A 22,681-nucleotide genomic window follows, 5' to 3' on the forward strand; every position below is an offset into this window, starting at 1 on the left:
TCTGAGTAGAGAGGTTATTTCTAGTAGACCCTCAGCTCAACGGAAAAAAGTCCCAAAAAAAAGAATAAACGGAAGTGAAACAATAACTACAACAAATTAATATGATAATCGAAGTATAAGAAAGATTCATTTAGCTCATTTCTGAGATGTACATTAACATCTAGTAGACTACAAAGGAAAATACAGACAATGTGAGACCAGCAGTAAACATCTTTAGAGCTATGAAATAATGAACCTCAAAACTTATGTTATAACAAAAAATGTAAAACAATGACCGAATTCGCGGAACGAAAAGGCATAATAATACAGACTACAGAGAGGTATGACCTTGACAAGCAATTCTACATTTGTATCAATCGACAGCAGATGACGAAAGAAGTTAGTTTTACGTCATTTCTTGGGACCGTCTTACACAACGACTAACCTTTTTCTTGAATTCATCTCTGTTGTCTCTCCATTCCTTCTGCAATATGCCAGAAAGAGACGTATAAAAGAAGGCGTTAGAAGGTGATAACAGCAGAATTAGGATTTGGCATCGGACAAATTCTCGTGTAAATTCGTGGCACGAGATCTATCCATCCTTAGAGTTGAAAAGGGAAACATTGTAAGTTCATTTGGAGCTATTAGAGCATAATCCACTTCTGGGGAATATGAGTCGAAGCAATAACAAGAATATTTCAAGTAGAACATCTTTCACAATCCCCGAAGAGATGGTTTCAGAGTACAGTTAACCAATCAATTATGATAAATTGGATTGAATTTTGTTGTTTTTTCCCTTCAGTACCTCGATGTGACATGACGTTAAAAGGGGTTCAAGAATCAAATTTCTTTTTCTAAGGGCTAAAATCACTCATTTTGGCCTTTTGACCCCATATGGTAAGGTGAATCTCGGAAATTATACCCACACCAGGAGGACGCAACGCAGCGCAGCGCAGTGCAGTTCAGAGGGAACAAGTGGGAAAAAAGAAGTTCATAAATTGGATTTACTTACAGCTGCTTCGACATTAGCTGGAGACTCATCATTAGGACTTGAAAGCATTGATATGATGCTCAACATTATGCTCTCCACCTGCATATCATATAGCCAGTCAAATTTTTTATTATAGAGAAGTTGTGTGTTTGAAGGAAAAATAACATACAACAAATGAACACCGAACAACCAGGAGCAACAATCATAAGAGAAACACCATCGAACACAGAAGTGTAAGGAAGAGAAGCAAACAAGGTAATAGATATCAAAAGCTCGTGAATTGCATCGCTTTCCTATTTGATCCATGCGACACTATCAAATGTAATTTGCCACATCAAGACACACCCATTTAAAAGAGGGGATCATCATATACCCATATAGAGAGATGTTAAAGGTATCCAGCATCAAAGAAGGAATTTCTGAAAGAAACAACATTCTAAATTCCCACCACAACAGGAGAAGGCCAAATACATGGAAGTCGCCTAAAGTTTCCCCGTATATTCATTTAGACACCTCAAATGAGATTGTTTCCAATTAGACACCTAATGTATGTTCAAAATGTGCCTATTAGCCCCTCAGTGACAACCATTCAAAAACATAAGGGGTTGAAGGTTAGCTCACTCGGTGAACTTCCCCGCCTTCCACAATTGAGGTGTGTGTAGGATCCCCTTCCCATCTACCTCCACTCCCCGATGTAACACTAAAAAGCATGTTTAGTTCAAAAGCGAGTTATGTGGCGAAGTGACGAATGAAACAAAGCGATGCAGCCTTTAGGCTCAAATAATAGGTAAAAAAGAGTTCTGAGCTACGAAAAAAGTGAAAACAACAAATTATTTTACAGAATTAATCTGATTCTTATGTCTAGTTTGTTAAAAGAAATAGACCAAGTTGTCTAGCCAACTATAAAACCTTTGTGGATGAGTTAGAAATAAAAAGGTGTCCTAACTGAATTGCATCAAATAGCACAATTCATGAACTGTTTGGATAGGTCAGATATAGTCAAACCTGGCAAAAAGTGTCTCTTTAGAATTATCCTCGGGTTGAATCACGTATGGTTTCACAGAAGATATTTTACAAATAAGAGGAAAGAAAACAGGTCGGTATGGCAGTGGTCTTCCAGTTACAATATTACCAAACTTTATATGAAAATAGGAGGAATCACTCCTATGATGCAACTAGTGATTAATTTATTGACCTATATTCCAATTTTGACACAGATGTTGAGATAGTTAAAGTCAAGTTTAAACCAATACATTGTTGTTTTCAATTTCAAAAAAAGTTGTCCAACTTGTACTAGTAAGTGGATATTTTCTAGTTGTTGGACACCAGTCACTTTTGGAATTGCTACTATAGATCTACACTAATATTACCATAGATCTTCACTCCTGTAAAGTGAGCTGAACCACGAGATAAGTTTACGAGATCCAGCACCATAACCATTTTTACCAAAGGAAGTGGGAACATCTATTTTACTAATAAAAAGGAAAGGCCAAACATATACACAGCCCCTCAAACTTGGCCCAATTTTTCATTTTGGCACTCCAGCTTAGCCTTGTTCCATTTTAACCCTTGAACTCCATTTTTTCTGTTCCATTTTAACACAAAATACTATTTTTATGATTCTTTATTTTATATATATTCTTCAAATGTAACTTCTTATTTTAAATCGACACGTGTCAATTAATTTTAGTTAAAAAAATTTAAAAAATAGACGTGTGCCTGTTAATTTTCATAAAAAAATTAAACAATCGCAAACGAATATAAAAATTTTCAAATAATAATATTATTTTTTGAGATTTCTCTGTATTTTTGCATGAAAATAAATTGACGAAAGTTCTTTGATTTTCTTTCTTAAACATTCAATTAAATTAAATAACACTACTTATTTATTTTTTCTTATCATCTAGGCTATCTAAATTTAACGCAAATACTCACTTTTAATTTTTAATATAAATCAATACGAATAAAAAAACTCATCTTCAATACGAGTAAAAAAAGACTCTTGTTCATTGCTAATAACACTACTAAAAAATGTTACCAACACAATTTCGTCGATTATTTTTTATACAAAAATAGATAACACTCTTAAAAAGAAATTATTATTTTTTAAAATGAATTATTTTTTGTTAATTTTTAATTTTTTTAACTAAAATTAACTGACACGTGTCGATTTAAAATAAGAAGTTGCATTTGAAGAATATATATAAAATAAAGAAATCATAAAAATAGTATTTCGTGTTAAAATGGAACAGAAAAAATGGAGTTCAAGGGTTAAAATGGAACAAGGCTAAGTTGGAGTGCCAAAATGAAAAATTGGGCCAAGTTTGAGGGGCTGTGTATGTGTTTGGCCAAAAGGAAAAGAAGGCGGAAACATTTATTTCATGTACATACATAGAAAGAAGACAATGAACATGTTGTTACTTCAAAATATGGACTTAAAGACGAGGTGATCCAAAATTCCATGAGATTCTGAATTGGAGAAGTACCAGAAGTTTCGAGATAGTTGAAAATTAAATGCAGTCTCATAGAAGAGAAGACCAGCCATATAGTACAAAATAATATCGCAGAAATTGAGATCCTCGGTCCTCAAGATCTATGTTGCCCGGACTCTTCAAAAGTACCGCTAGGTGAATGTCGGATCCTCCCAAAAGTAGTGTTTTTTTAAAGAATCCGATACGGGTGCAGGTTGCGACAATATTTTGGAGAGTCAAAGCAACATAGCTCAAGATTATTTTCTTTGGTAATTGAAATAATAACAGGTTTCCATACCGTATGGACGGGAGACCAACGCTCACTAGCAAGCTCGTAACCATTTGGATCATCACCAGGGGGGTGAAGAATTGAGATGCAGACCTTTCCATCAGAGTAAACTGTATGTCGAACCAGAATTTCGCGATAGAGCCAAAAATAATGAGACGATGATGGTACTGAAGATCAATCACTTCACTAATTCTCCGAAATATATGTGTAGCTTACGTACCATTAGGATGCCAAACCTCTGAGGTAAATTTAACCGTAGGCGGACTGTTGGGATAATTTTGAGGAAAGCTCATGATAGCATTAAAGAAACCCCCCTCACTGCAGTTGCAACAATTACACAAAGTTAGGATTTTTTTTTCCAACCCAACCTAATGCATAAGTAAACATTGGAAATGACGAAATATCTACTCTTAACTAAAGTCATCAACTTAAACAACAAAAACTACCTAAAGGGAAATATGCATAACGATTGCTAAGCTGCAAAGTCAACCAAGAATGAGCATGAGTTTCTGTTTAAACAGTTGGGCCTGGTCACTCCAACCCCCTTTCTGAGGAGACACCCCTTCTCCTGAAATTAGACAGCTATTATGCCGAGTTCCTTGAAGAGAGTCTCGTGCCCCTAAGTATTCTATATCTACCTACCTGTGTACGATGCTTCTTAGCAAATAGCAAGAATGGGTGAGGCGAACAATAAGAGTTGCATCAAACGCAGATGAAAGATTAATAAAAGGTTATCGGAATCTTTGGACGGGGAAAAAGTCGATGAATATGATTAAAAACCAGAGACGGTAATGTGCAAAGTTAGTGGCACCTAGATTTATTGATTTTTATTTCACAGAAAACTTTCAGGTGAAGAGGAACACAGTTGATAGAGAGTTCACCATAGGGAAAAGTTGGACGCAAGGTTCTAAACATTACAACAACTACGCCTCAATCAAACAAGTCAGGGTTGGCTATATGAATACCCACTTCTTCATTTAAGCTCATTTCATTTTGTCATCACACTAAATAAGTTTCTAATGATCGATAGAGAGTTCACCCTTGGGAAAAGTTGGACGCAAGGTCCTAAACATTACAAAAACAACTACGCCTCAATCCCAAATAAGTCGGGGTCGGCTTTATGAATCCCCACTTCTTCATTTTAGCTCATTTCATTTCATCACCATACTGAATAAGTTTCTAAATATTAACACATAAAAACTGTATCTGATATTAATTAAAAAAACTGTATCTAATCCAAAGCTCCAGAACCGAGAAACATAAAAACGATATACCCTAGGCGCAAAATTACAACTTCTCCTGTACATTAAGCCCTACTATAACTCACAAAACTTATCAGACCTTACACCATGGTGTTTTTATTAGAATTACAGCATCCACTGAATCAGAAAACAATTTAAGACCCAAAATTTTCATAAACGTATAAGAAAACACAAACCTATTCAATCGAGCATACATTAAATCAAAGACAAAAACCATCAACAACCAAACAAATTGAAAAAACCCAAAGAACTTTAACATACAAATCAAAAGAAAAAAAAAATCTTTAAACTAACACAAGTAAAGTCTCACTATAAGGTTTCCGGGGGTCCAATAATGGTGACACTCCATTCGAATAAGTTGCTTTCATCAACCAAACCAGCTGAAAATCCATCAACTGGTTTTTTACAGAGATCTGAAAATGAAACAATAAGAATTACAAACACCCAATTAAGCAAACAGTCCATAGAATGAAATACAAGTACCAAAATAAAGGAGAAAAAAAATCATACATTGGAGTTATTTCTGAAGTAACAAGGATTTTTACATTCAAATGAAAGGAAACAACAAAAATCAAGAACACCCAATTAAGCAAACAGTCCATAGAATGAATACCATTACAAAACACAAGAAAAAGCAAGGATCTTTACATTCAAATTAAAGAAACCAATAAGAATCAAGAACATCCAATTAAGTAAACCGTCAATAAAATGAATATTAGCACAAAATGAAGAAAAAACAAGGATCTCAACAATAAGAATCAAGAACACCCAATTAAGCAAACAGTCAATATAATGATTTATGAGTACAAAAATATGAAAAAGCAAGGATCTTTACATACAAATTAAAGTAAACAACAAAAATCAAGAACACCCAATTAAGCAAACAGTCCATATAATGAATTATGAGTACAAAAATATGAAAAAGCAAGGATCTTTACATTCAAATTAAGGGAAACAACAAAAATCTAAAAAACCCTTTGAGCTGAGTAACAAAAAGAGTGGCAAAAAACTCAATACCTTTGAGCTGTTTCTGAAGTAGAAGACTAGCTTGAGAAGGAGAAGCTGAAGCCATCAACAACTTTATAGTGAGTTAGAGGAGATTGAAGATTGAGATTATGGAGAGCAGTGCAAAGGCAAATTTTGTGGATGAGATTGGATTTGAGGAGTTTTTTTTTTTTTCAATTGTTATTAACAGATTGAAAACATAATAATGTAGAACATTAGAGTGGTCCTACATATTTATTTTTTTTCACTCGAGGTCCAATATTTGTAATTTCGTATTAGAGTTGACTAATTTAAATTTGTGTAGTGTAGGGCTCATATAATGAAAGTGTTTTCTATCAAAAAAAAATTTCCTATCTTGAACTTGAACTCAAGACGTCTAGTAATCTCATCTACCACATCTTGATGGTATAATCAAGAGGTTGCCGCCTCGATAGGAAAACGGATTCAAGATTTTAACTTTATATATTTTCATTGAGAATTTTTACTATATTTAATCTACTTGATTAAATTTGAAATTTGTTATTTCTATTTATTGTTGAAGTTTCACGTTAAGTGGAGATAGAAAATTAATCTTTTGATATGATTTTAAGTGATCCACATAATTCTCAGAGTTGAATTAGACTTAATATATTTGTTTTTGTATCATGATATCATATTCAAGTTCATCTTAATTAATCAGTGAAATTTCTCTAATTTGTCTCTTATTTGTTTAGCATATGATTATTTTATTTGTTTCTCTTGCAACTTAAAAACCTTTTAGATTATGATTTAAGAATTCATTTTAAATAAATTTTAAAACTTGTAAGAAAATATTAATAACATAATTTAAAATTTTATAAGTAATAACAAAGTTAGACGATCGATAATTTAATATATTATCTATAAAATTTAACAATATACGAGCAATATATGTGTCAAGAAAACCTTTGATCACTCGCTAATTTATACATACCACTCTTTAAAGTTATAAAATGAAGCTTTTTTTTTTTTAACTTGTATGTTTTGGTGCAATAAATACACTCGTAAGTAACGTAGCCACATAAAATGAAGGGTGATTAATTGAACATATTCTTCATCGAAAAATTATATGAAACATATACAAAAATATATGATATATATACATCAAAAATTACTTTATGTATTAAATTGAATGCCTTCAATGAAATTTATGTTTATCGCTAATAAACATATTCTAATATTATAATCAACACTTTCTTGTATATATTTTTCCTTTTCGATTTTTCATTCAATATTTAATATTATATTGTGATTCAATAATTTAAATTTGCATATTGCATGGTCTATTATGAAGGGCGAAGCTCCAAAAAAGATTTTTCTCATTTTTAAAAACTCAAATTCAAAATTGCTAATTAAAAATAAATAAATTCTCTTTATACCTAACCTAAGGAAAGTGAATTATATCCAGAAATAGACTAAGATGCAAAGGACCATACTATATTAAACTTGGACCATATGTGACCCAAAATTAAAGTGTCTATATTCTTTTAGTATATTGTTACATAAATGATTCCACTTCTCTTCTTTTGAGTTTCCTTAATTTAAAGAAAAAACATTTTTTTTAAAAAAAAGTTGAGCTAGGTCCTCTCTTTTTTCTTCGTTTTTAAATTTTTTTGTATCCAATCAAACTTGTTGAGTGAAGCTAACTACTTGGGGGCCTTTTGTGTTGATTTGAGAAGGGTTCGATCAAGATTTGAAGTCGAAAAAAAAGAGTGTTATAACCAGCTTCAGATATTTGGGTAAAATTTATACAAAAACTTCAATTATTTTGTCTTAAATTTAATTTTGACAAAACATAGTTAATTCTAAAACGAATAGACTTACGAAAATTCATGAATTTTGATTATGCTTTAAATAAGAATCCTCAAATTAGCTATTTGTGCCCTATTAGTGCAAATATGCACACATAAAACTCTGGGCCCATCAAGATTCCTGGCCCTGGTGATAAGCCCATTACATATGAGGCCCATATCAATGATAAGACAAAATTAAAGGCCCATTTTGATGAAATTGACATATGTGGGCCTGATTATTGATAAGACTAACTTTATTAAAGGCCCACATTGTTCCCCACAAACTTCTTCTTATCCTTTTTTTTGTCAAAATCATTGGATTCCTTCACTTACACACTTCTCGAAAAAATCGCACGTGTTGTCTTTCAAATAGATTAATCTTTAATTTTTGCTGTTTAAATAAGCTAGCTTAGTGAGACATACGCTCTTTAAAAACTAAAGTCACGTTTGATTATAACTTATGAGATACTGTAATACGAAAACATAAACTTATAACGAGGGGTATAAATGAAAGACCAATATAATTAGTATAAATTATAGGAACCACATATTATAAGTACTAAATAACATCCTATCCCTTCTAGTTTTCTATTTACCAAAATATCCCTTAAAAATGATGTTTGCGGGATACATAGCGTTGTGCACAGGATACATTAGGTTTGATACATTCCACATAGCGGGATACATAGCGTTGTGTACGAGATACATGCGGGATACATAGTGTTGTGCACGAGATACATAACGTTTGATACATTTCACATAGCGGGATACATAGCGTTGTGCACGGGATACATAGGTAAATAAGGGATTTTTGAAATTTTTGAAATAAATAGGGATAAATGGATATTAATGTAAGTAAAGGAGTGTAGTTAAGTAATTTATAAGGACAAAAGTGTAAGTGACCCTTGATGAAGAGGATGTCTTACAAAAATGATATAAGAGGGCCCAAACTAGAGCCCCATCTAAGTCTATTTATATTCGGAATTAGCGATCACTAGCCACTTTTCGATCATATTTTTTTTAAAATAGTAGTTGGCATAATTTTTTTTTGTGTAATTCAAGTGAATTAGAGACAAAATTCGAAAATGTCAATTTTTTTGATGATTTCATCTATTATGATTGAGTTGTGAAAACTTCCGAATAGATATTCTAATGGATTTTTTAAAATTAAAAATCATTTTCTAATAGCTTTAGGATGATTAAAAAAAAGGAAAAGGCTCAACTATGCCATCGAACTTTCAGAAAAGGCTCATTTATGCCATCCGTTAAAAGTTTGGCACATATATGTCATTACCGTTTAAGAAAAGACTCATTCATGCCATTATTTTTTAACAGTGGTTTTGTAAAACCATTTTTTACACGTGGCCAATTATAATTCGGTCACATCATTATTTTTTTATTAATTTTTTTTCAAAATTTTGAATAAAAATTGAATTATAATTCGGCCACGTCATTATTTTGTTTTAATTCAATTTTTGTTCAGTATTTTGATTTTTTTTTTATAAAAAAAATTAATGGCGTGGCCGAATTATAATTGGCCACGTGTAAAAAAATGGTTTTGCAAAAATTGAATTAAAAAAAAATAATGATGTGGCCGAATTATAATTCAATTTTTGTTCAGAATTTTGATTTTTTTTATAAAAAAAATTAATGACGTGGCCGAATTATAATTGGCCATGTGTAAAAAATGGTTTTGCAAAACCACTGTTAAAAAGTAATGGCATGAATGAGCCTTTTCTTAAACGATAATGGCATAGATGAGCCAAACTTTTAACGGATGACATAAATGATCCTTTTTTGAAAGTTCAATGGTATATTCGAGCCTTTTCCCAAAAAAATTCTATATATAATTTCGATTCTAAAGACAACATGCTTGATCCCGCTTATATAAAATCAAATCAAATCAATACGTTCTAAGAATAAATAAACAACAAGATGATGGTCGAATACTTTTCTTGAATTATTACATCGGCGTATGCAAACATACTGTGGGGATTGAAAGTTGAAAGGTTAGTGCACGTGAAAATGTTGTTCATAAGCTAATGTCATGCATATGCAAACAAAATAAGAATCGATATGAGTCGTGGTAAGATAATTGAGATCTTTATCTTTTTAATTAAAAGTCTCGAATTCAAATTTTTGGAAATGATGTTTTTTTTGTTGTTGAAAGCGTTATCTTGAAAAATGAACCTTACAATATACGAATTTAAATTTAATCGAATTTCAGTATAAATATCGATCAAAATAAGGTAGAAATAGGAAAGAAAAACAGCTGGATTATATGTCCCATTTTAATGAGTGTTATAAATGGTGCAACACTTAAGTAATAGACCCCTACCAAAAGTAGCTTATGTTAGGTCTAATAGACTTAGAAATAGGGTTTTTACCCAAATTATTTACCGTTTATTTTTCCTAATCGATATACATAGATTCTTGACTAAATCTATATTATACCTATATTATATATTTGTTATTTTTTTTAGTCTAAGCAATTAGGTGATCGATTGAGCAACTACTTAGGTTAATTGTTCTTTGAAAGAAACAGGTAATTTATGATTTTAAGCTATTTCAATAAAAGTAAATTATCGTTATATTTCACTATTTTATTTCACAGTTATTCTTGTTACATGTAATAGAATCAACAACTATATATTTTCAAGGCATGTCTCACAAAAAGAAGAAGAAAAAGGAAGCTATGTGCGATTTAAAGTTAGAGGTGGATAACCATTTTGAAGCTAATTAACTTGCGACGATATTATAGGTTAGTGACAAAATTTGTTCGTCGCTAAATTCTATTTTTTTTAATGATAAAACTATCCTCACATATTCAATATATGTATATTCTTGTAAATTCCCTTTTAGATAGAGCCCAATAAAGAAAACATTGTTCCCCACTTTACTATTATCATCCTTTTCTACCCCATTTTTAAATTTTCAAGTATAGTATATGTAATATTTGCTATACAAGTTGAACATTTGTCAAAAACCCTAGCATTCTTACCTATAACTTAACCTCATCATTTTTTTTCAAACACTATGCAAATGAACTAGAATAGCTACCCCAACTAAAAGTGTGGCACGAGTATAAGTACTTCTCTATTTTTATTAAAAGTTTTGATTTTGAGTTGAGAATGAAATCGTCATTGACAGAAAGCATTTTACCTTCAAAGTAAGACTTTCAATATAAATTTAAATTAATTGAGCCTCAAAACGAATATCGCGCGAATTAAAAACAAAAGAAATCAAAGAAAGAGGATAAGGAAAAGGAGGGGTAAACAAAATGGCAAAAGGAAAGGGGAAAAAAGAGAGACTATTGATGAAAGATAGGGCACTTTTCTAAGTGAGCCCATGTGAACATCTCTAGAGAGATGTGACCTTACTATTATAAAGTATAAATTAGACAAAATTTTCTCAAATTGTACCAAAAAAAAGAGAAACTAGACAATGGTTTTTACCTATCTTTTTTCCTACCCTCTCTCCAATCCTCACTCTATTACTCATTTGAATTAAATGAATGTGAGATAATGGATTAATGAACCAAGTGATAGTTATGGGAGATTGGAGTTCAAAATTATAATAGAGATGAGAAATATTAGGTAATCTTTTTAATTTACCTAAGTTTTGGAGATAAGAGTTATTTGATGTCTATTCAGATATATGAGGTAGTATATATATTTTGTAGAACAATTTAGATGCGCGCAAACTAGTCCAAAGATCACTTAAATGGAGAGTGCTTACCATTTGAGTAACCCCTCTAGTCGATTTTTTAGTTAAGATTTACCTTAAAATAAAAACTAATTAAATAAACACCCTAAATCACCTTTATTAGTTCTCTAATTAAAAAAACTAAGTTAATGAGTGTCCACATCTGCTAACTTAGATTCCATGGGTGTTTTAGTAATAAACCTTTGTTGTTTTTCTCTATAACATGTACATCATCATTCAATAAGTTGATGATCAGCAAAAAGGCAAAATCTTTTCTTACTTTTTAGTCATTTTCTTTAATTGTTGGTTTGAATTTGTTTTCTTGCTTTCACTATAGTTTCACTAAAGAAAACTAGCTGTCTCCATCTGTTTTTTCTCTCTAAACCAGTTCTTGATTCAAAGCAAAAATCTTGAGGTGAAAGATTGGATTTTTATTTTGTGTCTTTAGTTTCTTGATTTTGGTTCAAATAGATGTAAAAATGAAATCTTTGAGGTGAAAGATTGGATTTTTATTGTGTGTCATTTTAGTTTCTTGATTTTTTGTTCAAATAGATGTAAAGATTGGATTTTTATTTTGTGTCTTTTTAAGTTTCTTGATTTTGGTTCAAATGGATGTAAAAAGATGAAATCTTGGAGGTGAAAGATTGGATTTTTATTTTGTGTCTTTTTAAGTTTCTTGATTTTGGTTCAAATAGATGTAAAGATGAAATCTTTAAGCTCAGTGGGACTTGCTTTAAGTGTGGTATTTGGTTGTCTTTTGTTAGCTCTTATTGCTGAGCTCTACTACTTGTTATGGTGGAAAAATAGGATTCTTAAAACAAATCTTGAAGATGGTTATAGCAATAGTAGCAAAGCAAGAGAGTTTTGTTATATGTTTTGTGGTAAACCTTCAACAACTTCTTTGACTACCCCCAATGCTTTAAAATCCCAAGAAATTTGTTCATCTGATACACAATTAGTCCATGAACCAACACAACTTCAACTTGGGTCAAATGTGGATTCAAGTAGTGATTTTTGGTTCAAACCCTTTGGAGATGACACAATGGATAATGAGTTTATGGGACTTTGTGGACCACCAAGATTTTTGTTTACTATCAAAGAGGAAACTAAAGAGGATTTGGAGTCTGAAGATGGTAAATCCAAGAGTAGAAAAGGATCAAGAACTAGAAGTTTGAGTGATTTGTGTCTAAATGTTGAAACTCCTTTTTTAACACCACTTGCTTCACCTTCTTGTTTTACTCCACCTTTAAGTCCTATTGTTATGTCAAAAAATGGTTTCAATTTCAACCCTTTTCTTGAATCAACAAGTGATGCTGAGTTCAACAAGTTTATAAGGTCTAATTCTTCACCTCCACCAACATTTCAATTCTTGAGGGATGCAGAAAACAAGTTTTGTAGAAGATTTGATCAAAATCTTGAAGTTTCATCAAGTTCAAAGATGTGTAAAGATCATGAGGAGAATAGTGGACCATTCATTACACTCATTTTCCCTAAGAACAGAGAGGTACAACATGATCAGCATCATGTACAACACTCATCAAGCTCTTCACAAGTACTACCTTTAGCTTCTTCACCTCCAATCCAACAGCTCAACCAGCAAGAGTAAATTTTGTTTCATCCCCCCCCCCCCCCCCCCCCCCCCCCCCCCCCCCCCCCCCCCCCCCCNCCCCCCCCCCCCCCCTCGCAACCCCCACCCCCCAACCCCCACGAACCCTTGATTGTACTAAAAAGAATGACTCATTTTCTTTGTTTTATTAGTGTATGAGTTTTAGAGCTTTATTTTGCTTGCATCATCTTGATGATTTTGGAGGTGAAGTTAATGACTTAAAGCCTAGTCATAGTGCAATATTAGTGGATTTTTTTTTTTTTTTTTGCATGACATGATATTTAGAGAGTTACAAAGTGTTAGCAAAACGAATGGTGAATCATAACCATACTTGAAAGTTTGACCTTTTAGTCATTTTTAAAGAGTAACGAAGCATTAGCATAACGAATGATGAATCATAACCCGATACTCGAAAGTTGACCTTTCAATCTGTTTTAGAGTGTAACAAAGTGTTAGTATAACGATCATTACCTGATACATTTTTAGAGCATAACAAAGTATTAGCATAACGAATGATGAATCATTACCTGATATTCGAAAGTTGACCTTTCGATCATTTTTAGAGTGTAACAAAATGTTAGCATAACGAATGATCTATCATAACCAAATACTCAAAAATGACTAAAAAGTCAATTTTTGAGTATCTGGTTATTATAGATCATTCGTTATGCTAACATAATGAGTGATCAATCATAACCTGATACTCGAAAATTGACCTTTTAGTCATTTTTAGAGAGTAACAAAGTGTTAGCATAACAAGTGATAAGTCATAATCTGATACTCAAAAGTTGACCTTTCGATCATTTTTAGAGAATAACAAAGTGTTAGCATAACGAGTGATACTTAAAAGTTGACCATCTTTTATTTTTTATTTTATACTTTTAACATTATAAAGAGTAAAGTTCTGTTATCATACTTGAATGAAGTTGAAGGTAAAGTTAATGATAAAAGCCAAGTCACAATGCAATGTTTTCTGAAATTTTCAAAGGGGGAACAACATTCTTTGCAGTCTGCCACACTGCAAATAATGTCCAGATTCCACTATGCAAGTGGTTATTTGGTGGAGGGTGGGGGGTGGGGGTGGAGGTTGGTTTGTTTCTATTCAATTTCTGTAAAAAAATACACCTGTAATCAATCATTCAAGGAGATAATGACAACACTACCTAAGAAAACAAATATAAGATATAATAGTTTTCATGTAATAAAGTATCACGAATTCAAGTCGCGAAAATAAACTATGATAGAAATGCAAGATAAAGTTGTGTATATGAAATCCAATGTGATTGGATCCTTCCCCGAATCAAGTTGTTACCATAATATGAAACCCACATTATTAGTTCCAACTGTTTATTCTTGAGTCGAGAGTCTATTTTATCTTATTCAGATTCACTTGTAGAATTATAATAGGTATATTGTGGTTGTGGTTGTGGTTGAAGTTTTTTTACTTTCCATATTGCTTTGTGTAATATCTCATTTACAAGTCATAATCTTCCCCATCTTTTTATGCATGCTCTTGAATCATAATGATCTTTCACTAATTTCTTTTCTTTAACACATGTATAATTTTCATTTGAAAATTGATTGACCCACCACAAAAGAACTTTCTTGATTTTTTTGGGTTTATGCATTTTCATTTTTTTTTCTAACTCAGACAAAGAGATCAAGAAAAGCCTTCCTTTTTCACTTTTTAGATTTTCCCCTCTAGTAAATAAAGTTTAAAATTAAAATAAATACCCTTTTCCCTTTAAATACTCGCCAATTAACATCTGAAATCTATTAATCCGACTAATTTAAATTTGCATTGAATAAATTCACTATGAGATAGAAAGAGTCTCTAATGAAGAATTTGCATCAAATAAATTCACATGAAAAGAATCTATTTTTAGAGTTCAAACTCAAAATCTGATAAAACATTCTTTATCAAAATAGTCTCCATTCTTCTAACTCAAATTCAACATCCCTATTTAATGATAAAAGGTGATAACTATCACCAGGAATGCTATGTCATTTTCAATAATCCCAACATATTTTGAATGTTTGAAGCCCCACTGACACGAAATGATTTAGATAGATGATTATGATGTCCATAACCTTACTTTTTTTTCCGATCAAATACTAATTTTGTTATTCTTTTTTCAATCATCAAGCGTGATCAATTCGACTCTTTTCAATCACATCTCTATGTAGATACATGTGTATCAAAATTTGGAATTAACAAATTGTTGTTTCTTTAAGTACCTTTTATTTTTAGTGATTATATAAAGTTGGACCAAAGATAAAGTACCAACTAAAACATAATGACAAAAGTAGGAGGGATGAAAATAATAAATTGTGGAGAGTGATGAAAAATTGGCATTTTCTGTAAAGAACAAACATGTACACTTGCCCGTGATTATATCTCGTGTCGCAGGCCGAAAGGTAAAATTCACCTTAAAGAATCATTTGGTCCATTTGCCTTTAACAACCATTTTAAAAATATATTATTATATTATATAGTACAAATGAAAATATTACTATCTAGTGTCAAATAAAAATAAAATAGACATCTTGAAAAAAAAAAAGGGGTAAGGAAATAAGTAAGGTTATGGTAGAATGCTCATTATCATCCCTCCATCCTTGATCAGAAATCTTAAAATTCGTATCTTGAAAATGAAAATATTACGATAAAAAGTGTTTTCTCCTTTAAATGGGCTTTACATGCAAACGTGGACCCAAGATTTGAAGACGAGAGGACTCTATCAAACGAGGACCGAAAATTTTATCACTCATAGAACTAATGTATTAACCTACATATGAGTTAAATGACCTTACTTGATTGTTGGATTGATGATTGTGAGCCCCACTTTGCACCCATGAGGTCGTCTGTTCGAAACTTGTCACCACCGGTCACGGGACCCATTTACACCACAACCCATGATACAACAACATACCTTGTATAATCCCACAAAGTGCGTTCTGTGATACATGATCAAATTCAAGTTTTTTTTTTGGATAACGAAGAGATCCCCAAGGTCAATTGTGCAAGATTGAAAGCTTGGTGGATAATGAGTCCACTTACTATCCTCCACTTAAATACTAAGCTTTTATTGGCAGGATCCGAACCCGTGACATGCACTTAACCCACATATCACGCGGTACACTCTTACCACTAGACAAATCAATTATTAGATAGGCGACTACTTGTGACAAAGCCACTATCATTAACATATCGGAGCAGAATGTTAAAAATGCTACAATAATTAGGTGATCACTTTCAAAGGTAATGAACAAAACAGGGTGAAAATAAAGCTGTATCATCAATGCCAAAAAACATCTTGAATCAAATATGCTATAGTTTAATAATACACAGAAAAGACTAAAAGAAATAGATAAAAAGTATCAATACTTCTATCTCGAAGCAACTTAATTGTACCTGGGCCTTGAAAATCATTGTGATCATGAGCGCAAGGCGAGATTCATAGCAGCTGCACAGGTCCAATTGTTGTACCCAGTTCAGTGCAGATTGAATTGAGGTCGGGTTCCTCTAACAGACTAAATGCACAAAATCCATAATAGGCATGATAAAGATCTGGCAGCTGCTCCGGAGTCTTACCAAAACCACCATACTGTAGAACAGCAACAACAAAAAAAAAAGGTTTGAATTTTAGCAAGCTGAAAAAAAGTCTGTGCTAATGTTCAAGCAATCATAGATGAGATAAAAGAAAGAGGAGAAGCCGAAGCACCTGGGATTGACAGGTGAAAAGAAATTTACGTAAGCCTTCATGGTCGATGAACTTGTGAGCCCCTAAGATCTTTAGAACTCCTCCCACCCTAATCAAGGATATCAACTTGTCAGGCCAGAAGAAATAAAAATGATATCTATTGAAGATAAAGCAATTCGAACTCACCAGAAAGCATAACAGGTGTCAGTAGCTTTGTTTAGTCTACCTTGGAATCCACCATCAGTCGCTGCCTGTCTCTGCAAGAAGCAACATTGAGTTACACCAAATGCAAGACAGAAAGATGGTATGGACAATTTCTCCGTCAAAGGATTGAATTTGACAAATAGTCATCGCTGCCGGAGTTCTTTTTTCCTACTTCCTTACTTTGTTCTACATTACACTTTCTTTACTGTTTGTAATCTGATATCTTTAAATCATATACGTTTAATCTTTGGAGGAATACTGAAAAGCATATGTAGCAGAGCAATATAAGAACTTCATACAGTATTCGATGAAATTTTACCTGTAGGCACCAGTCTAGAAGCAAGGGCACGTTTATGAAACAAGAGGATACATTCTTCGATAATATATCATCTTCAATTAATCCCATCAATCTGAGAGATGCAACCGCACAAAAAGTGGCACCACCTGTGATACTAAACAATCACCCTCTATGAGAACTATTATATTAATAGGAAAATGAACCATCTTTCACTCTACCACTTCAACTTTTGACCCAAGTTGATAAAAGGAAAAGATCATAAAAGAGAGATGAAGGATAAGCAGTTCAAGATATTTAAAAATATGTAATCCGATTGAGAGGCTGCCCATAGAAGGAAACATTCAAAGGTGCGCTTATCTATTTATCTTTTTTTTTTCCTTTTTGACAAGCTGGATTGGATGATGTTTATCGCATATCATCCTATTGAATGATACACATACTTCCCAGCAAATGAAAGGAGCCACTTAACTGCTAGCCTAATATCCTTTTAATTCAACCACCCATTTTATTTATTTTTTTAGATGAACTTGCAATAGTTTATTTTTCTCCAATCCCCCCTCCCCCCCATTAAAATCATCAAAGTAAAAGATTCTAATATGAGACATCAAAAGAGTAGGACATCACTTGCATGAATGGTAAAAACTAGGGATCTAACAATATGCATCAATGGGAGTATTCACTCACCATGTGATTCTGAACTAGGAGTTAAACCAAAGCCACCATCGTATGACTGCATGAACCAGACAACAATATTTGACATGAGATGCATTACCAAGAATCAGTGCAAAAGAAAACTCTAGTGATATGAAAACTCAAGTGATGAATCTATAACATTGACTCCTCATCAATAATCTCAGGAATGAGAGACTTATTTATCATAAGGGCGTCAATTATAATACTTAACCATTTCTAAGACCTTTAATCCTGAAGAGTTTCAAGAGGTTTTTCAGGTGGCAGACTTAAATTGCAATTGAGAATGCACAAATATTGAACAAAATCTAAATTTCAAAATAAGGATGTGACGTTCTCTGTGGAAGTAAGAAAATTCCCTAATAACAGTCCTGTCTATGACAGATTGCGCACCTCAACTATATAAAAATAAATACTTAACTGGGTTTGTTTACAGCCAATAAACTAAACACAGTAATGTTGGTAATAGGAATGAATTTCTATATGCCAAATATGAGATATCATTTATTTATCTAAGTACACATCACCTGAGCACTAACTCTATCAAAGATACAGAACAAGAAATTTAGCGAAAACAGATGTTCATATACCTGACAGTTTATTATGTACTCTTTGGCTTTCTCTTTGTCAATGCCACTCCAGTTTTCCAACATGGAAGAGATTGCCGCTGGTATGCAGGTCAGCAAAATCAATTTTCATTCTAAAAGTATTTAAGTTCAATAAGCTCAATAGCAGAGTATCATCATACCTGCACAATATACAAAGCGGAGGTCTGTCTCTGCCCCACTATGAATGGGCATAAAGCTGGAAGTTGAAGAAAAAAAAGCAGTAGTTAATAAAAAAGAACCTAAATAGGAATAAACACCCATATCTTCTGAGGTCAATATTGTGGCACACTCTTTTGCATGTCAAAGTTTTTCAATTTGTTGTGGATAAGGAAATGGGAGTGAAAGAAATATGACATACTAATTTCACAGTTGGGACATGTGTACAGGAGATTTATCAATATTTGTATGTAAAAGATGCATCTAATGGTATAGCTCTCAAGACGTATTGGCAGAATCAATGATGCATATAACAATCTGTACGTCCTAGCTTTCCAACGGCAGTTGTTTAATGCCTCCATACATAAAGAAATGCACAATTACCATGGCTTAAGTACTTTCAGCACTTTCCTTTTTATTTTGAAATTATTAATCCTTTGTCCTTTTTCTTTGGTTCCCTTCTTTTCCTTTTTATTCTTGTTTCTTTTCGGGGCACATACTCCAGGATAGTTGAATTAGTATTTAGTACGCATGAAAAAAATTATTGACCTTCAGAAATAACAAAACAACAAAATCTGAGACCAGACATGCTCAATAAGAGATATAAGCAATCCTTTTTCGCCATTGCACAGTTGTTTCTCAAGGATGTCTAATCAGTTGACCAATTAAATCAAGCCCATTCCGGTAGGTCTAATCTATTGGATTTTATCATGATTGCATAGAAACCAAGCAAAGAAGATCATACTCCTATATAGTAGATAAGGGCCTGATTCAGGAAATTCTAGTAAATACAACAATTTGAAAAAATGTTAATGTCGTGAGCTAAGAAAATGTTAACTCTGCTTCATAGATCTTGCAGGACACAAAGAAAGAAAGATACAATTTAGTCATCCAGTATGGTCAGTTGATGTGGCCTTGAGCAGGAAGGGTGAACCTGATGATGCCACACCTCCAAACTCTTAGCTTCAGGAGACAGGAATAAAGGGTAGAACTCTCAAATCTAGATTCTCTATCAAAAAGCAACTGGAAGAGAACGAGGAAATAGGTTGGACAGGTTAATCTTGCCAGCAACATTACTAATAAAGCCCAAACATACTTGAGTAACACTTGGTCCCTCTATTTCATTCACTCACCTTTTAGACCATCCACCTATTTGATAACATTTTAGTCTTCTTGAAAAAATTAATCCATTTAATGTTTGACAATCATTCATGAACAGTTATAAACTTATTGTAACTCATCGAACATGTAATGGTTCTAACAAACAGAACAGTGCTCACCACATGATCCTTACAAGCTGAGATCCTGGTTATGGGGGGCTTCAGTTTTAGAATTCACTTGGAGCATAAAAAAGAAATGAAGCTTTGCCTGGTGAACTACAATGGTATATTGCATGCAAATGAAAAAGGGTTTAAGCATTAGTTGCAGTAGACCAGTAGATGGTTCTGTCTGTTTTTTGTAATTCTAGACTTCTAGCTAATTCAATATGAGGTTGCATAGACAACGCCCACCAGCTGAAATGTGCTGCTCCACTTTGTGAATGCTAATAACAGAAGTGGTAGTCTGTAAAGGTCAGAAAGGGGTATACCACTTACCTGAGGTAGGAGTTCCGGATAGTATTATCCCTATTTGTCTCATTCATTTTATTTACCAACATGCTTTGCAGGACAAAAGTTTACTAGTTACTGATTTTAAGATAAGAAAATGATATCTCCAAATTGAGAACCAATGGGGTTGGTGCCTGGGTATAGAGTGCATTTACCATTCTACCTTCTACCATATGTGCTACGAGAGTAAGCAAAAACAATGGCGTATAGACCCAAGGGTATTTGAAGTTTAACAAAGAACTTTTTTGTTTTAATGAAGTAACAAAGAACAAAGAACTTTGTTAGAGACAAAATAAGGAGGTTAGGTTAGATTCAGAATGTAGCACTGATCAAAGAGTTGAAAACAATAGAAAGTAAGGCCACACAAAGTACCTCCCATCATGTTGCTGAAGATTTTTCATTGATTTGATGATTGACATGGAATCCAGTAGTGAAAAATCATAGCCAAGAGTCTTCAATATGGATAGTGCACAGTAAGTACTTGCCAAATGACTGCAATTTGGGAGTGCATTCTGTGTACAGACCATAAGACGAGTAAGTCCAGAGGAATAAGTTTTCTAGATCGGTTTTTTTGTCCTCAACAACAATTAACAGTTAATAATAACCACATTCTTGTACCCCATAGTCATTTGGTTGAAACTGAGAACTTCTAGAACCATGGAACCCATAAAATTGTCCTGCACAAAACCAGAAGTCCCAATAAATTTCTAATGTTTTCAACTTAAGGACTGCTTGACTAATCAAAGTCACTTCTCTACATTAACTGAACCATACCATTGCTCAAGTCAGCTTCGTCTTGCGGATGAGCTTTCAGTGATAAAACCCAATTAATCACCCCTTCTTTGTCAACCTGGAGTCAGTAAAAAGATCACTTCTGCTAGCCAGCTTTTCTAAACATTAAAAATTAGATAATTATCACGTTTTAGGCATTTTCCAGTTTGCAAACACCTTCAAATTTGATTATGCTGCATTAAATTTTATTTTTACACTATCTAAAAAGTAGGGTGTAATGAGCTGAGTCATTACTTATTCAAACAACAGCGTATAAGGAAGTTTAGCACAGGGATTAACAATTCAAAAGTTAGTATGTACGGGTGGATGGCTGAGATTAAAAGGTAAGGAGCAACTCAAATTAAACCTATCATCACATATAAAACCAATTCAATTAGAAAGAAGAGGCATATATCTGGTATGATATTCTCTTCTCTCTCTTTCTCCAATTCTAGTTTCTCTATATCCTCACAATCTTCTCAATCAATCTCAATTGTGATCCACGGAAACTTCCTAAATCACTCACCTAACATCGGGTTCATCTTTTCAGGTATGGTGGTGATTTTAGTATTGTGATTGGAGTGAAGATTAGTCATATCTGGATTTTTTCTCATTTAGCTGTTTTTTATTGCTTTCATTGTAATTCGAGTCCTTGTCGGGCAGTTTGGCTCATTTCTGATATAATTCTATTAGTGGTTAGCTCGATAATTCAATTTCATGCAATATTAATTGAATTTGGTTGAATTATCTGAGTTCATTTTGTTTAGAACATTACATTTGGTATCCGAGCAATGATTTTGGCTATAAAAGCGTCATATAAACAGCACAGATGCAATATAAAACAATTTTATAATTAGAATCATTTCAGTAGATGATTGAGAAGCAAATACAGATATCAATTCTGATAAAAACAGTATTAACTACATATAGACAAAAATATAAATATTTTCACTTCTCTGAGAGTAGTGAAAACATTGTTGATATCTAATCGACGGTGAACTGAAAGGTCGAGAGAAATACGTACGCGATCGAGAGAGCGAAGGATATCGAGACCGCAGACGACGAAGTAAGCAAGAGTGAGGCGATTGATCTCCTGCGATTGGTAAGGTGAAGGTAGTAGCTCAAGCATCATCTCTAAATAACAAATATGGCGATTTCTGTCGAAGAACATAGGGATAGGGATTGAATCTAGCTCAGATTCTAGATCGGATAAGCTCAGAAACTCATTATCTTCCTCCGCCATGGTAGGGACTAGTCGGAAAACTACCGGCGGCGAGAAAATCCGGCGACTCGGAGTATTCACTATTTTTGTTACAATGGCATAAGCCCCTTTTACGTTTTTAGTTTTTTCAAATTCCTTGTTTTTGGACTCTTATGCCCCTCTTTGTTCGGTATCTCTATTGTAGTTTGACTAATTTGCATTCACATTTTTGCAGGGCTCATTTGGAGTCATATTTTCATATTAGAATTTGAAACTGAGACCTTTGATTAACGGAGAAACCATTTCATCCATGACACCCAATCTAG

At 33.0% G+C, this 22,681-nt stretch overlaps 3 protein-coding genes across 3 annotated transcripts; 1 reads left to right on the top strand and 2 right to left on the bottom strand.

Annotated features, from left to right (window-relative positions):
* Positions 1-75: 75 nt before the first annotated feature.
* Positions 76-6,199, bottom strand: LOC125867937 (ubiquitin-conjugating enzyme E2 7-like). The gene is made up of 6 exons (XM_049548524.1): positions 6,010-6,199; positions 5,303-5,405; positions 3,951-4,048; positions 3,740-3,840; positions 992-1,069; positions 76-463 (listed from the first exon to the last, which is right to left on the bottom strand). The coding sequence occupies exons 1-6, from the start codon at positions 6,062-6,064 to the stop codon at positions 386-388; spliced, it is 513 nt and encodes a 170-aa protein (XP_049404481.1). The 5' UTR covers positions 6,065-6,199; the 3' UTR covers positions 76-385.
* Positions 6,200-11,755: 5,556 nt separating this feature from the next.
* LOC125867931 (uncharacterized) lies at positions 11,756-13,153 on the top strand. Its single transcript, XM_049548519.1, has 2 exons — positions 11,756-12,006; positions 12,150-13,153. Exon 2 carries the CDS (start codon positions 12,217-12,219, stop codon positions 13,117-13,119), a length of 903 nt encoding a protein of 300 aa, XP_049404476.1. The 5' UTR covers positions 11,756-12,006; positions 12,150-12,216; the 3' UTR covers positions 13,120-13,153.
* A 3,227-nt stretch (positions 13,154-16,380) lies between these two features.
* LOC125867927 (geranylgeranyl transferase type-1 subunit beta) lies at positions 16,381-22,478 on the bottom strand. Its single transcript, XM_049548513.1, has 11 exons — positions 22,179-22,478; positions 21,158-21,233; positions 21,002-21,060; positions 20,756-20,895; positions 18,761-18,816; positions 18,603-18,679; positions 18,007-18,052; positions 17,344-17,468; positions 17,007-17,077; positions 16,842-16,929; positions 16,381-16,724 (listed from the first exon to the last, which is right to left on the bottom strand). The coding sequence occupies exons 1-11, from the start codon at positions 22,395-22,397 to the stop codon at positions 16,575-16,577; spliced, it is 1,107 nt and encodes a 368-aa protein (XP_049404470.1). The 5' UTR covers positions 22,398-22,478; the 3' UTR covers positions 16,381-16,574.
* Positions 22,479-22,681: the final 203 nt, after the last annotated feature.

Source organism: Solanum stenotomum, chromosome 6 (genome assembly GCF_019186545.1).
Source record: "Solanum stenotomum isolate F172 chromosome 6, ASM1918654v1, whole genome shotgun sequence".
Classification (NCBI taxonomy): domain Eukaryota; kingdom Viridiplantae; phylum Streptophyta; class Magnoliopsida; order Solanales; family Solanaceae; genus Solanum; species Solanum stenotomum.

What these genes read in the sequence shown, in the direction of transcription:
- LOC125867927 (XM_049548513.1), bottom strand. Translation starts at nt 22,397, where the DNA reads ATGGCGGAGGAAGATAATGAGTTTCTGAGCTTATCCGATCTAGAATCT. An exon ending in AGTACATAATAAACTGTCAG is followed by an intron (nt 18,053 to 18,602) that starts GTATATGAACAT and finishes TGGTTCATGCAG; the next exon opens with TCATACGATGGTGGCTTTGG. An exon ending in TTCTAGACTGGTGCCTACAG is followed by an intron (nt 17,078 to 17,343) that starts GTAAAATTTCAT and finishes TGCTTCTTGCAG; the next exon opens with AGACAGGCAGCGACTGATGG.
- LOC125867937 (XM_049548524.1), bottom strand. Translation starts at nt 6,064, where the DNA reads ATGGCTTCAGCTTCTCCTTCTCAAGCTAGTCTTCTACTTCAGAAACAG. An exon ending in AGAGGTTTGGCATCCTAATG is followed by an intron (nt 3,841 to 3,950) that starts GTACGTAAGCTA and finishes TTCGACATACAG; the next exon opens with TTTACTCTGATGGAAAGGTC. An exon ending in CAGCTAATGTCGAAGCAGCT is followed by an intron (nt 464 to 991) that starts GTAAGTAAATCC and finishes GGCATATTGCAG; the next exon opens with AAGGAATGGAGAGACAACAG.
- LOC125867931 (XM_049548519.1), top strand. Translation starts at nt 12,217, where the DNA reads ATGAAATCTTTAAGCTCAGTGGGACTTGCTTTAAGTGTGGTATTTGGT.